This window comes from Chaetodon trifascialis, chromosome 2 (assembly GCF_039877785.1).
Source record: "Chaetodon trifascialis isolate fChaTrf1 chromosome 2, fChaTrf1.hap1, whole genome shotgun sequence".
NCBI classification, from domain to species: Eukaryota; Metazoa; Chordata; class Actinopteri; order Chaetodontiformes; family Chaetodontidae; genus Chaetodon; species Chaetodon trifascialis.
The window spans coordinates 12,656,671-12,672,761 of NC_092057.1; the positions used below are offsets into that span (position 1 = coordinate 12,656,671).

The 16,091-nt window shown below is 40.1% G+C and overlaps 2 protein-coding genes across 2 annotated transcripts; one reads left to right on the forward strand and one right to left on the reverse strand.

Annotated features, from left to right (window-relative positions):
• The first annotated feature begins 212 nt into the window (after positions 1-212).
• On the forward strand, positions 213-7,864 carry adra1d (adrenoceptor alpha 1D). Its single transcript, XM_070980754.1, has 2 exons — positions 213-1,584; positions 6,844-7,864. The coding sequence occupies exons 1-2, from the start codon at positions 627-629 to the stop codon at positions 7,389-7,391; spliced, it is 1,506 nt and encodes a 501-aa protein (XP_070836855.1). The 5' UTR covers positions 213-626; the 3' UTR covers positions 7,392-7,864.
• A 4,965-nt stretch (positions 7,865-12,829) lies between these two features.
• Positions 12,830-15,808, reverse strand: LOC139345564 (5-hydroxytryptamine receptor 4). Its single transcript, XM_070984218.1, has 2 exons — positions 15,704-15,808; positions 12,830-13,991 (listed from the first exon to the last, which is right to left on the reverse strand). The coding sequence occupies exon 2, from the start codon at positions 13,976-13,978 to the stop codon at positions 12,902-12,904; it is 1,077 nt and encodes a 358-aa protein (XP_070840319.1). The 5' UTR covers positions 13,979-13,991; positions 15,704-15,808; the 3' UTR covers positions 12,830-12,901.
• Between the last annotated feature and the right edge of the window lie 283 nt (positions 15,809-16,091).

Genomic DNA, 16,091 nt, shown 5'->3' on the forward strand with positions numbered 1-16,091 from the left:
ATAGATACAAAAATATGATGGATTTAACACCTATTAATGAAACCAAGTCAGATACAGAAAAGTGGCTCATCTGTTTCAGTGTGAGTATGATGTAGAATTCGTGACCAGACTTCCAGTGACGCTCTCTTGTGGAGACCCTGAACGCAACAGTAAATATGTGACGTGTGGGTGGAGCTGTAGGTTTAGACCTGCTGTACCAGCTCTGACTCTGTGATCAGTTACAAAGGATGCCACCAGTGGAAAGCCATCACATGGAAGAAATGCGTGGAAAAGGAGCTGAATGTATTTGCTTTTTGTTGTTATAGTTGTATGTAAATGATGTTTTTATTTCCTCCACATTCAAAACCTCATTTTTTTTCTTATTTTTAGTGAGAATATTTCTGCTTTTACCAACAACAGCCTCCTAATCATGCACGCATTTGTATGTTAGTTATCCGGACTTTGCTTGTTCTTTTCTCTTTCTCTTTTTCTTTTTCTTTTTTTTTTTTTTTTTAAATAATAATTGATTGACCTGTGTCAAATTTTGACGGCGGGTTTGCTTGCAGGAAACAGAGACTGAGAACGATGCCCGACACGCTGTTTTCTTCAGTAAACTTGCTCTAAACTTCTCTTTATGGCGTTTCAAAATGACACACTCTAACTTGAGGAACGAAAGCAACAATGGGATATATTTTGCAGAAGCTTTTAATGGATCATTTTTGGACCACATATTTCCAAACGACAGCAACACGACATGCACGAACTTCACACTGGACTCGCAGGCCGTCGGGGTTGGGATCATTCTCTCCGTTTTTATTTTGGTTGCAATTGTTGGGAACATTTTGGTCATCCTGTCTGTTGTATGCAATAAACATTTGCAGACTGTCACAAACTTCTTCATCGTTAACTTAGCCATGGCAGATCTGCTACTGAGCATTATCGTGCTGCCTTTCTCTGCATCTCTGGAGGTTCTTGGATGCTGGGTGTTTGGTCGGGTTTTCTGCAACATCTGGGCTGCGGTGGATGTGCTCTGCTGCACCGCATCCATCCTCAGCCTCTGTATCATCTCCATCGACCGGTACATAGGTGTGAAACACTGCCTGAAATACCCAAGTATCATGACAGAGAGGAAGGCGGTGGCTATTTTAGTTCTAGTTTGGGTATCATCCACGGTCATCTCTGTCGGACCGCTGCTCGGATGGAAGGAACCGCCGCCTGTGGACGAAAGCATCTGCCGGATCACAGAGGAGCCGGGCTACGCGCTCTTCTCCTCTCTCTTCTCTTTCTACCTCCCGCTCATGGTCATTCTCATCATGTATTTTCGGGTCTATGTGGTGGCCCGCAGGACTACCAAGAGCCTAGAAGCGGGCGTTAAACGAGACAGAGACAAGTCGATGGAAGTGGTCCTCCGGATACACTGTCGCAGCGTGCTGGAGGACGCGCGCCCGAGCAGCTCCAAAAACAGCAAAAACCACCCTTTTCGAAGTTCGCTCTCTGTGCGGCTGATGAAGTTCTCCAGGGAGAAGAAGGCTGCTAAAACCCTGGCCATCGTTGTGGGGATGTTCATCTTGTGCTGGCTGCCTTTTTTCTTCTTTCTGCCGATGGGTATGTCTTAACTTTTCTGTTCCTGCTCCCCTGTGGTCCAGCACAAAATGTGCGCCACTACGCGTATTGTATTCTCTAACCTTAGGTTTCAGCGAAGAAACATATTTCACACATGCTGTTTGTCGAAATTTTCATTCCAGCTCACGGAATGCCTTCAAGTAACCTCGTGAATGTATGATTTGATTCTGATATGAATTCATTCTTGTTCACTGTGAGTAACAAATGCATTTGCGTCCATCGGAGTGATTCAACTTTTTCAGCCTTTCAGATTTTTGTCAACATAACACTGGTTGCAGGCGCAGGTCAATTTTAAGACAATAAAGTAAAAGGAATCTTCCAACATCAACTTTCAGAACCTGCACAGTCAGAGTTAGGCGTAACAGAAAAGAGTAAATGGCATTTGCTAGACTTAAATAGCTGTTTATTTTAGCTATGCCAGGAACTGATCGAAACTAAGATTGCTGGAATGCAGTAAAAACAAATATTTTGGTCAGAAAAGGTCAAATCTGCAACGTGACCATTAGTGTGGCTTTGCATGCCTGTAAATTTTCTGGGAGAATATTATTTTTTAAGATGGCTGACATCACATTTTTGAAAGGACAGTCCTAATAGACTGACATTATTCAGTAAGGAGCCATCACACACAGTATGACTGTTTGAAATAGGGTGCCGTTTCCAGTGGGCTATCTGTTTCGGTAAGGAGACAAACATAGTGATATCAGACATATGAAGACGGCGTATTTGTGTGTTCAGGGTTTTGCTTCATGGTCTACATTTGTAGTGGGGAAAGGTTCAGGTGAATTGAAAGATTAAATTCTACCTTGAAAACAGAAAATGATGTGCTCTGTAGAATAAAAATGCCGGTGTTAAGAGCAGCTCGAAAACTGACCGTAATACTGACAGGAGGAGGTATAGGAGAGGAAACTGTCAGTAATCATTAAGGCTGAAAGAGGCCCTCTGGGAGGATGACCAATGCAAGTCATTAAGGAAATACATAAATCAAACTAAAGAATGCAACATGCATATAAAGCTGCACTTACAGAAAGTAACAGTATTCACAACACACATACACACACCGACGGTGGCCTCATGAATTTTCATTTTGTATATACTTCACATAATTCATGGTAGAAGCCATTATGGACAAATGACCAGCATCTTATCAGGTATAGCACTCACAGCACTCTCAGTCTCGCTGCATCTCAAAATGCATTGAATTGAATTATCACAGCAAAACCTGCAGTGAGTGAGAGGGTGCAAGAAATGAAATGGGTGCTGCTAATCACTTTATCGACTCAATGGGAGTGAAAAGGGCAAGTTTATTTTTATTCAAAAATCTAAGTTAGAGTATCTATCTAAGTTAAGTTAGATAGATACTGCATCTCCAGAATGACTTTTAAACAAACACATTTTAATTGTTAGTACAAACCAATATACCATCACACAGCCAGACATTACATACATTATACAGTAATATAAAAAAACACACAGTAAATGCTCCTGTATCATACATATTGAGGCAACTCTTAACTTTGCATTTCTATTCACATCATCAGCATTAACGTTATCATAGGATCCCTTTGTAATTGTATTATACGGCCCTCTCTTGAAAAATGTCATCCAGGATCTCAAGTCTGAAAGAGTCCATGATTCTTCACGATGAAGCAAAAAGAATAATTATCTCAGAGAAATAGGTGTGACAGTATCTTGAGTTATAAATTCATCATTCCCGGTAGGTAGTAGAGGCCTCTGATTTGCATAATAAAAAAACAAACCAGACCATCGAGAACACCTTCATCATCTAAACTAGTGTCTTCAGTATCTTGGTGGCTGTAATGAGATTGGTAAAGCCAAAACAAAACAAAAAAAACACTCTTCAAGCTCCTTGCTGGAAACCATCTGTCCTGCTGAATCCCTTCAGACATGCTGTTATGCAATTTGAAGCTGGACTGCAGCTGCCCCATAGGAAGTCATTTAAAACATAAAGGCCCTGAAGGGATCAATAAAGCGTTACACTGCCGTTATCATGGATTCATCCCTCTGGGAGGCTGCTGCTTGCTTCCTAAATGACTGACTGACGAGTGTGGAGCGGTCATAAGCCACCCTTCTTACAAATACTTGCTCAGTCAGAGAGATCGGTGTTGGTACGTTGTTGAAACACGTCATTAATGAATAACCTTTAGCTGAGTGGCGGACATCTACTTTTTACACCTCTTGTGCCAATCAGGCCCTTTCTCTGTGATGATGCAAATCTAGACAAAGTAGTCTGACTCATCTGAAACTCCACCGAGAGGACCCTAACACCGCTCATGTGAGTGCACCAGACACTAGATGACCATTTTTTGGCCTTTCAGAATTACTCTCAATGCTATCTGTCTCTCCCTTTGTTGGATAAAGCACCCACATCACACAGGGAGTAAAGAGTCAGCTTTTTAATGTGAATTATCAACCATGTTATAATAGGCTGATTTGTATTTATCTGTTGCTGACGTGAATCCAAGCAGCATAAAGGCACATTTCAAACTTTCAGGGATTACTTTTACAGTTGACTTCCTTTGTTTTATAGATGTATTGTGCATTTTATATGGAATATTGAAACAATGCACGCAGTCTGACAGTGTCCAGAAGAAAAATCAATGTACTTAGTTTAATGTCGTCATGAATTCGAATGTTATGCTTAGATGGACTGAAATTATTACCTTGAGTCTCATGTGGTCTTCATGTCGACAAATCCCATGACAGGAAACCAACATCACTGATGTAGTATTGCACCCTGTGTAGCTACAGCCTGATATACCGTATTCCTCCGTTCTAGAGATGTCCAAAAACTATTAAAAGCATATTAGTGAGCCACTTCGTTTCTGACACATTCCTTCATTATGATGAATATGGGCACTGTTGTTTATTTTGTGTTGATCCCCCGCACACAGAGTCCTGCTGATGTAAACATTAACACAGCTAATTTGCAGCTGAAATTAGTCCCCAAACAAATAAACAGTTTATTTCTGTTTGGGTCATTTTTGCTACCACAGGGCTGAGCTGCTTAGGAAATGGCTTAGCTCTTAAACAATGAAATTATGTATTTGTGATCAGCTTGTAGAGATTAAGTTCCTGGCAATATGAGTAACACTAAGTCCGTTATAACCGCTACACTCTGAAATTTGGTCAGTTATTATAAATGAGTACCAGCGGTTATGCAAGTATTCACAGGACTGTAGCTTGGTACTTGGTGACCATATGTTGTGAGTGAATTTTAAAAAGCCCTGCATGAAATGTTGACCCTCATGCAGAACATTAAATGTCAAGGAGATAATTCCTTAAGCTCTGTCACTGACTGGCTGATCGGGATCCTGTCTGCTTACACAAAAGGGCGGTCACACAATGTAGTCTGAGACACTGTGCAGGTCCCCAGACTCCTTCACAGGCTTCAGAGTATTAATTTGTTGCTTGGATCTATGAATTGCACTAGGATATGAGCCAATGAGAACTTCAGAAAAGATATTCCAAATGGTAATCATTATTCAGACACCAGACTTAGAAGATACTGTTATCTCGAAGGCAATAAAACAAAGAAAACCCCTGAATGATAATACCTGTTGTCATGGTGTTGTAGGAGTGTGCGTCAGAGTGGTGAATCACTTGCTATCTGCGTTAAAGGTGATGTCACTCCAGTGAGAAGAATCAATGTAGAACATCACTTCCTTTAATCGCTTTATTAATCTTATTCTCTAGCCCTGTTGAGTTAGATCTGTTTTAACAGAAATGACAGCAAAGTAAAAGCCAGGTTGCAGATGCTGCCCATAAAATAATGTACATGCAGCAGAAAAAAGTCACATGTAAGAGTAAGAAATGTGTTTCATTACTCAGTTTATGTCTACGAGTAAATTGCACAAGCCACATCTTTGTATTTGTTAGCAAGTATGTGGTCGGTAGCTGATGTCAAAACAGCGTGAAACCATTACTTTGAAAATCACATACAAGCCATTTCATACATTTCCACATTGTACTAACATAATTGAAAATGGACTTTTGGGCCCAGGCAGTGCAGACATGACATTAGCATTGTGATATGTTGCTTCTGTGTCCAGGGTCAACACTGCGTTAAATCCAAGCCTGGGGAGACAAGAACCACTAGAGAGTAATAGGAAAAGGCAACATCCCATGAGAAACAGCATGTCACAACGGAGCATGTCACACAAAATAACCATAGCAAGCATAACGAAACTAGCAAAGCAGCTAGTGGGTTGATAGCAAGCTGTGCAGAAAGAGAGATTTAACGTTCTCATTTATGGTAAATTTCAATTCTGTAATACTATCTCGGAGAGAATGTTAAAAGGCTGCTATCGTTTAGCTTTTTTTTGTCTTTTTTATGTCATTAGGCAGTTAATGTCGTTAATGAAAAAAACAACAACAACAAAAAAAACAAACAAACGAGTGAGCTGTTCAATTTTAATGCTCCATTGACCTTAAGAAAGCTGATAAAGGGAATATGTGAAGTTGTACACGGCAGGATTTTCCATCATAGTAAAACTAATGAGAAAAGACTGTGCATGCATTACATACAGGATCAGGCACTGCTACACTGAGTCTGTGGTCAGTCACAGTAAAGCAACACCCAACAAGGCAAGGTGCATATTCTGCCTCATCCACTTGCAAATATTTGAATCCCTTTTATGTCGTTGTGCATTAGTTAAAATCATTCTTTCTCTTAAGAAAATATCTTCTACTCAAGCTAAAGCATCATAAAATGCGTTGTGTGCATTGGGACACGTTGTTGAAACATGTTGTGTCAATATCTGTCCCATCAATACAAGTCCACAAAATGTCAGAACCTCCTCTGTTCCTATAATAAACACAACCTAACAGCTAGTCTGCTGTATAATGAATCATAACAAAAATACTACTGTGAATACTCTCCTGTCAGAGGGATGAAAAATGTCAACATGGAGCAAAATAGCATAATACAGTGGTGTATAGGTCAAACAGGAGAGCAGATTCAGGATCACTTTAACAATGCTTTCCCTTGTTGTTCAGAAGAAAGATTAAACAATTAAATGCAAAATTCAAGACAAAACTATGTGTCAAATTAAAAATTTCTCCAACTGATTACACTTCCTATACATTTTGCTGCAGCTGTTCGTAAGTATATTTTGTCAAAATGTTCTTGGATTCTTACTGGAACAACAAAAGCGATATACTGCACTTGTTTAGTGCACATGTTGTACGTTAACTCACAAATCTCCCTCCGTCTCCTTCTAGGATCCTTCTTTCCGGCGCTCAAGCCATCCGAAACTGTGTTCAAGGTGATCTTTTGGCTGGGCTACTTCAACAGCTGCATCAACCCTATGATCTACCCCTGCTCCAGCAAAGAGTTCCAGCGGGCTTTTACTCGGCTCCTCAGGTGCCAGTGTCACCAAAGACAGAGGGTCCTGCGTCGCTTCTATGACCAGAGGTGGCGGACAGCTGTCAAGGGAATGACAAGGGATCAGAGGGGGGACTATAAACCCAGCTATGCTGTGCATGAATCCTGTGGCAGCTCTTTGTTACAGAAGGGGAAAGGGCGCTCGCTGGGTTTCAAGAGATGGAGTCTGTTTCCACCTCTGCAAAAGTCCTCCTTCCAGCTCAAAGAGAAAGTGAACAATCTGTCGAATAAAATCAAGGGAGGGACAGGAAAGAGTACCACACCTGCAGTGGGCCGGATTGACATAGTTGACACAGTCTCTATGGGGATTTACAGCTGTGAGCAAAGCAGTTATCAGTTCTATGATCTGGCAGAGTGCTACGGCCTGAAAGAGACTGACATTTAGAGGGCCACCAGAGAATCTTTTATTTATTTTCAAAGGGTCATATTGGACCGACTTGTAAGAAAGACTGTGATAGGGCAAACTCTCTGAGAATCAAAGCCTGATTAAAACTGCGGACTGAGGAGGATGGCTTGATCCCAGCACAAGCAGGACTAAGACTTTATCTCAATCCTTCATCCCCATCATGTTTATTTAAGATGAAACTAATTGTGAGCTGCCACATTTTGGAAGTGGACGCAAAGAAGCTAAATCCTTGACTGCTGTCACTTGAAAGCACTGTGCATCATCATTTCACAGCCCACAGTTGATCAGTGTACGCACTTTCGGCAAGACAAATAACAAAAGCCTCATTATTACTGATACACTTATTTCTTAAAATTTTCTATCAGCTGACACTGTGTGATGACTCCCAGTGAATGGTGACTGCTCTGTTCGTTATCTGGCTGATTTTAAACAAGAAAAAAAACAAAACATAACCGTAATGAACTGAGAGAAATATTTTGAAGCGCAAAGTTAGTCATAAGTGCAATTTTTATTGTTGCCAGAATGTCTGGATTTTATCAAATGTAATATGTCAGAGTGAATTATGATACTTTGTCTGCCATTTTTCTGTTTTGACAAGGCATTGTAAAGATAAGAGGCCAGCTAAGAATAAAGATGCTACACAGTATTTATTCTAACGGTTGGATTTATGAATCGATATGTACGCTTGCTTGATTAGAAAACCCATGAGTCTACTTGGCCAAGTGAGTGCTAATGTGAAATGAATGTGCTTCTTTGGTTATGTTTCTTTATGTGAAATGCAAAATAAAAAGGAGAGATAACAAGTTGAATTGAGTTAAGACTGACTGACCTTTTCACCTTTATGTCAAGCTTATGCTTTTGGGAAGCAAAGATGGTTTGTTGTTAGACAAAATACCAATGAAATTGATGGAAATAAATCAATATGTGCATGTGTTAAGCAGGGTGAACAGTGCTGACTGACAAACAAACACAAGTAGAGATTTTAGGAATTCAAAGAGAGTGACAGACAGACAGGCCCACATAAAGATAGAGCTGCAGGACACGTAGAGAAAGAGGAAAGAGAGACTCGGTCAAGACTTATACTCAATTGCTTCCTGTCATTAGCCTCATTCCACCATGATCTAATCTTCACTCCATAAAGGACTCAAACAGTAAGTGGACTAAACATGGTGGCTGCCAACATTTGGTTTCGGGAGAGAAATTAAAGCACCAATTACTGCGAGCAAATGGGGTGTATTCTCAAAATCCATACATGAATGGAAGAAATATAACTAAAAATATTCAAAACCAATATGCTAAATAAAAAAAAATGAAACACAGCTTGTTGTCATGGTTCAAATGCTCTTTGTTGAGGTCTTAAACAAATGCCCTTTGAAACATTTTTCCATTTGTTCTCGGTCACCCTTCTGTCACTCAAAAAGAAAACAGACTTGAAACAACAATATAACTCCATCAAAGCCATTTTCTAACTCCGGTGAAAAAAAGTCAGCGCGGCTCCCATTGCAGTGTGTTGATTACACTCTCACACTTTGCACTTTCAGAAAGTGGAAGAGGCTGCCGAAGAGACAGCCACTGCCTTGACTGCTAATTGTGCACTGACAGCACTGGTGGTAGTTTAAATAAGATGGACTGTGAATGTGGCTAGGAGCCAATAAACAGACATCTAAAGTTCATCATTTGCTCAAAGCTGTCTGGTCCTTGAGTATCTCGAGTAAGACTAATTTGCTATGCATTCTGGGCGCTGGTTATCTCGGTGTCTTGCAGGGTTAGAAGTTACAAGAGTGAGGCGAAAGCAATAAATGATCTATATATTGAGCGGAATTCTAGGGTTCCTGAAAATGCTTTCCACTCTCATTACTCACTTTACCGCAATGTTAAACCGCCAATGGAGTCATGTTTTCTTCTTTGTGTCAGTTATCAGCACATGTGATTGTGTGCTACCATGGAAACACAGCCCTTAGCTCTGTCTGAGATAGCCCGGGGTTAGATTGGCTGCCGTTTTAGCCTTTAAACTAAACCTTTTTAGTATTTTAGATCAAACTAATACGCATTTATGTGCAACTCTAATATTGCAGTCTGAGAAGCAAAACTAAGAGTGGCCTGAAATACTAAACAAATGTCCACAGTGCTAATGAGGAAGTAACTAAAATAACACAGCGAATACGATTTTGAGAAAATAAGGTTGCAGGTAAGAGTGGATGAAAGGGAGAGATGCTAGCTCTATCAAGACAAATACACCTCAGTTGAGTCCTGTTATTTGCCTCATTTCACCATCAAAATGTATTTAGCAGTTTGGCAAAACTAGATACTAAAACAGTATTCCTGTTGAGGTGAATGTCGAGGTGAGTAACACAAAGCTGTCAGAATAACTGTAAAACCTGAAAGGAAAAAAAAAGAAAAGAAAACCCACTCCCAGCTAATGCTGGACACCAAATGTGTGATATTTAAAAATTAGTGTTTTGATTTGAAATTCTAACCTCCAAACTGTGCCAGCTGGCAGGTGTGATATCAGGAAGATAAATGCAAACAGCTGAGATGGAAAGGCACTTGTAATCTCACAAATATTTTCAAGGCAGAATATTAATAAATTCATAGTTTATGCAAGATAATATCATAATTTATTAAATGGTCATACACAGATTTACAGCTTTTTGTGCCATTGTGTTAGAAGCATTGTGAAGAGCTCTTAAAATTCAAAATACAGGGAAACGGATCCTTGTGTTACTCACTTCTTACAAGTAGTGACAGCTCAGCTAGACCCATTATAGGGGACATCCCGAATCTCTTATTTGGCATTTCCTTGCTGGAACTGGGAGTTGTTATGGTTAGCTATGTTGAAGGCCTCTCAAAGCTCTTATTTCTGCTCAGAGGAGCGAGGAAGGATGTCTGAGGCGTCATGAGGGAAGATACACAGAAGCAGCCTTCATGGACGTCTTTTACTGGATTTTCATACCAGTGTGAAGACAGATAACTGTTAGGCTTTTCGCCTGAAATGTTTTTAGGACCCAAAGATGCAGACCAGAGACGAGAAAAGGAAAAGCAAAGATAATTTATTTTAACAATAATTAAACAACAGAAAATGCACTCAAAAGGAGTGGAAATGAACAGCTAAAGGAGCTCTGGCGAAAGGGGTTTTTGGCACACTATGAGTTGCAGTCCAAAGAAAAGCCAACATTGACAAAGATAGCACACAAGGAAAGGGTATCAAAACTAGTACTCACACTGGAACAAACAAAGAAACCGCCATGGCCTCAGGACAATCTGGCAACAGGTAACAAAGAAGCTCCCCCTTTTATCCTGTGCCCTAATCAGGCTGATGCACGCCAGGTGCACTGCTGACAAGGCAGAGCCGGCTGGGTGCAGGGACACACCCTGCTAGACCAGAAAACATTAAGGAAAAGGGGAAAAGAAAACACTCGGAACAGACAGGTTTTCAGGATCGTAACAATAACAGATTAAACTATACGTTTGTAGAGTGTATCATTCCCCAATTTTTTTTTTTTTTAGGTCTTTAGGTCTGAACAACAAAAGAACCACAAACAACTTTCTTCATTTCTGAGAAAGATTCTTCTTCTCATGATCTGTTATTCCCCAATTAACTGGTTTCAATTAAAGAAGGAGAGTCTATTAGAAAGAAACATTTTTTCCACCATTTCCATTTGGTCACATGTGGGGCTGATAATTCCTGAGTGTCAGTTTTGATATGGTGATATAATCTCAATTTTTCCCTTAGCCTAAATAATGATTTCCAGTGTTCAAAAGACACCCTAATCATACTCTTGGTTAGTAAATAAGGAATTCATGTGAATATCAGTAAATACAGATGCAAATAATGAATAATTAATACAAACACATTCTGCCAGTAGGAATGGTTCCTGTGCCTCCGAGCAGGACAGCACAGTATAAATACAGAATGCAGGCAGGTGTTTGTTAAACCAGTAACAGGCTACAGAGGGAAAACACTGCTGCTCTGGCACTGATAACTGTGTGCCTTTATTAGTATTAGCACAGCGCCCATGTGTGCACACTTGTGTCTTTCCATGCATCCGCAGTGACAGGGACTAAGACGCGAGGAAAAGATCCAAGTGAGGGAAGCGGGGATGCAATTTAAGAGACTTCAGATGTACCCACAGTCATTCTACAAAGTAACAGTTACTTGCCCTCTGCTCTGTTATCGATTTAAGATCAGAAAAATGTTAGAAAAAATTACTTCATATTAAAATATTTATGAGGGTAATGTGAGTCATTATTATTATTACTATTAGGAATTTATCATAAAATTAGTTAAATTAGTGTAAAATACGTTGAATGTTAGTAATTTCATGAACTTTTTTTAGATGTGCTGAATGTTTTGAGCTCAAAATTATGAAATGAACATTAATATTAGTGGGTACCAGTTAAATTATTCTACACATTGAAGGTGCACAAGCATATATTCAAATTCGAGTTATTCATTACTAGTTATTCATTATTTTTAGTACATGATTTGTTTGCAACGACAAAAGCTTACATGAACATAGAACCACACAAGGCAGGACACTGCTGCCGCACTGCTCCTTTTTCAAACAGGAAGCATCTCAGCTCAACATCAAGTTGCTTGAAACATCTATATAGCTGCATTTTTTGGGGTTACAGTACTGTTTTTAATTGACGTTGATGCTGGTGGTGTTGTGCCACTGTTGTCGACCTGGCACTCCTGTTGAGTTTAGCTTGACCTTGTGAAGTGTGGGTATCTCTGCGCCGTGGCCTCTCCAAGCCTTGCTTTTCACATCATGGCTCCCCAAACTCGCCCCTTTTTTTTTCGCTCTCTGGAATTGTTTTCTCTCCCATAAAAACCTGTTATCTGTGCTTTAGGTATAGTTTGATCCTCCTCTTCACTAGTTTGTAGATTAAAAAACAATTTATTTTCAGTCAGAGCAATTTCTAGGCCCTGCCATCGTCCTGGATCCACTTGAAGCTTCCCTTTTTGTTTCTGAAAAAAATATTTTTTCAAGGAAACTATTTTCAAATGAAGAGTTTTGATTGTAGCTATATACACATGTGGCAACCATTTGAAGGATTTTACTTCAGCATATAGCAATCTGAACACTTAAACATAAGGACTGGCAGATAGATGGCTATATGCCAGTTATTGCTGCCATTGTCTGGTTGAAATTTCATCTAATGTTTCCTACATAGGAGAACTGTTCTTCCAAGGCCAGAGCAACACATCGACATAATCCAAAGATAGTTTATTACTTAAAAGTGCCAGTACCAGAAAAAGCCTTTTTGCAGTCACAATGCATGTACATTGACAATACATGGAAGGAAAAGAGTTTCATAAATCATGGTTGAAGCCATGGTTAGTGGCCCACCTCACAAAAATTTCTTATAGAATTATAATTCTGCCCTGTGAATAGCACCATTGATTTCCAAAAACAGATTCCTTGCTATTCACAGATCTTTATATGCCGACAGAAAGTATACAGATGCTTTATTTAGTCTTTATTTTATGGTTGATCTGCACGTTCGTTTGCCTCTTTTCTAGTGTGCGATAGCTCCATCCCAGGGGAGGCTCCAGGCAGGCATACCCTGCAGCCCATGAACATGAGGAATGCCCTACGGAAGGAACGGTTGAAGAAACCATACAGGAAGGGATTTAGAGATGAGTTGATATACCCCAGCCACAAAAAAATATCCCACACAACCACCTCTGTGCTGTATTCAATGAAGGGGTCCACAATGTTGACTGTAAAGAAGGGCATCCAGAAGATTAGGAAAACTCCCATGATGATACCCAAAGTCTTTGCTGCCTTTCTTTCCCTCCTCATTGTGTTTCGGTGTCTTTGTTTCTTGCTTGAGTCTTTGCCGACTCCAGCAGCCATCTGACTTTCCATGGCGCTGATTTGCCTGGCTTGCCGTTTGGCAGCTTTGAAGATCTTCCAGTAGGCTACAAGCATGACAGCCATTGGCAAGTAAAAGGCTACCAAGGAGGCCATTACAGCATAAATTCGATTGACCAAGAAAACGCATACATCTTGCGGGAGCTGGATATCCACACCGGCAACGTGGAGGTTTAGCATTATGGGTCCAAAGGAAATGAGCATAGGGACAGCCCAACATACAACAATAAGGAGAGCTACACGACTGCGGGACATCTTCAAAGAGTAGAGCAGTGGGTTGCAAACAGCGTAGTAGCGGTCAAAAGCAATGCAGCTGAGATGGAATATGGAGGCAGTGCAGAGCATTACATCCAGGCTAGAGTGAAGCCGACAAAAAAGGACACCGAAGTACCAGCATCCCTCCACGGTCCGGATCATACTATAAGGCATCACTAACAGGCCAACAAGGCAGTCAGCCACTGCAAGGGACATGACGAAAGAGTTTGTGGGTGACTGCAACTGTTTGAAGTAGGCAATGGACAAGACCACCAGGAAGTTGCCTACCACTGTGCAGACGATACCAACAGAGAGGAAGGCATATAGGAAAATACGAGAAGCCTGGTTCCTCAGCGTAGTACAGGATTGAAGTTCAATCTGAAGAGATGTGTTAACATCTCCGAGCATTCCCAAGCTGCTGTTATCCATGGTCTAATCAAACCTGTCAAAACACACAGATACAGCTGTAAGTAATGAGAGTTTTGGGTGTACATTAACAATGAAAAAGTGGACAAACCACCCAGAATTCTGTTTGTTTCAGACCCAATTGCTGCTCCGTGGTAATCTCTCATTAGTTAAACTTTAAAATGTAAGCATTAGTTTGATGTACCAATCACAAAACTGTGGACCTGAAAAGCTTTTTTTTCTGTTCTGGTGTAGCTACCGTATCTCAGACACCATCTCTTTAGCTGGTGTTGTGAGCAAAACCAGATGTACTGTTCATCAACACAGACCTGGATATAATGAGGAGAATGATACACAATCACTTTTTGCATGTGTTTTCTACACTAACACACAAAAAAATTATATTCTAATGTAATACATTGACTAGCTTGAGGAGGCAGGGAAATACACTCCAAATGAGTCAACTGTCGTCAGGTCTGTTGTTGTGAAACTTGTCAAGACAATGACATTTTCTTATGTGCATTATATACATATTCAGGAATCTGAACCACGTATGCTGTATTTATCACAAAATTTTTCATTTATTTAATTTCATAAGTGCATTTTTCCCCAGGGAACAATTAAGTATTTGTGGAACTTAAGTCCTCTTAATTCGTGCATTTCATATTACAGTATGTCACATACCAGAACACACGTGACTGCAATGAACACAACTGCATTATGTTTTCAGCCAGTGGTGTGAACATGGCGCAGATGTACCAGCTGACTTGGAATAGATTTTAATGAACACCGCAGAGACTGCTGGTGATGGGAAGGTGATGAAGAGTGAAAATGTAGGTTTTTGTTTTGGCTTACAGATTTGCTGAGTTGAACAGACACACACCATGACGGTTTGCAATATTGGTAAAATCAAGATGAAGTAGATAAATGTATTAATATGGACTTGCCACACAGGTAGATCCCGCTACACCCATCCAGGTTTTCAGCATTCAGCAAAAAGGTAGGGGCAGTCATCCCCACCCCCACCCTGTCGCAGATGCCCCTGTTCCCTTTCAGCCCTATAATCTTTCTATTTATGTTAGAGGCAGCATGGCTGCAGGAGTCATGCAGTTATATTAATCTTTTTTATTCAGTGCCTCCTTTCTGCTATTATCCACAGAATCACTTTCTTAATTTCTCAGTTTGGTGACTTACACTGCCAGGAGACAAATAACTAGTGCAATATTAGTGCAGAAGCTTTATGTAACATTTCCCATCTTCCTTATAAATCTGTAATTTAGTGTATATATACATAATGTTCATTCTAGTCATATTTTCCTATGTGCCTGGTAATAATATAAACAGATTTATATAATAATGGCCAGCTATAAGTTTTGTAATGGATAAAATATATTGATGGTTGCACCTTTTGCAATACAACAATACTCAAGAAAGAAAAACTATTAGTATGATGTTGATGACAATGAAATGCATTAAATATGGAGGTGAGAATTGTTTTTTTCTCTTAGAAGCTACAGTAACTGCAACTCTACGTTTAAAGTATCACAAATACAGTAGGAGTCTATATCTTTCCGTCTGATTCCACAAAGAGCAGCTCAGCTTCTCTGTAATCATTCTTCAAAGTAGCTTATTTACAGACGTTAGCATTTCAAAGAAGGACTTTTCAATTCAGTTTAAAAGCAAAGGTTCGTTTATTGTGCTAGTTCACATCAGGCACTACCAGTAAACTGTATAAACAATAACACTCACCTGTACAGAAGAGAGATGATCGTCGGTCCTCATGAGCATCATACTGCTGCTCTGTCAACCTTGCTTTTACAGAGAGAGGAGAGGGACGGGAGGGCTGGGTAGTGGGCTGTAATGAACACATGCAACAATAATCACAGGGATAAAATACAGTCTGCTGCCAACTCCTTTGCCACCTCAATTCAAATGACTGCAGAAAGAGCAATCAGGGCACAGACACTTTTTAATTTTTGTTAACAGGTAGTATCATGATTGGGTATGAAAGCGCCATCCTCGAAAGGCTCAGTGTTTCACAAGCAGGGCTGGAACGAGGTTCACCACTTTGTGATCAACTTGATTGTATAAAGCATATGACTACATGGGCTCAGGAACACTTTGTAAAACCATTGTC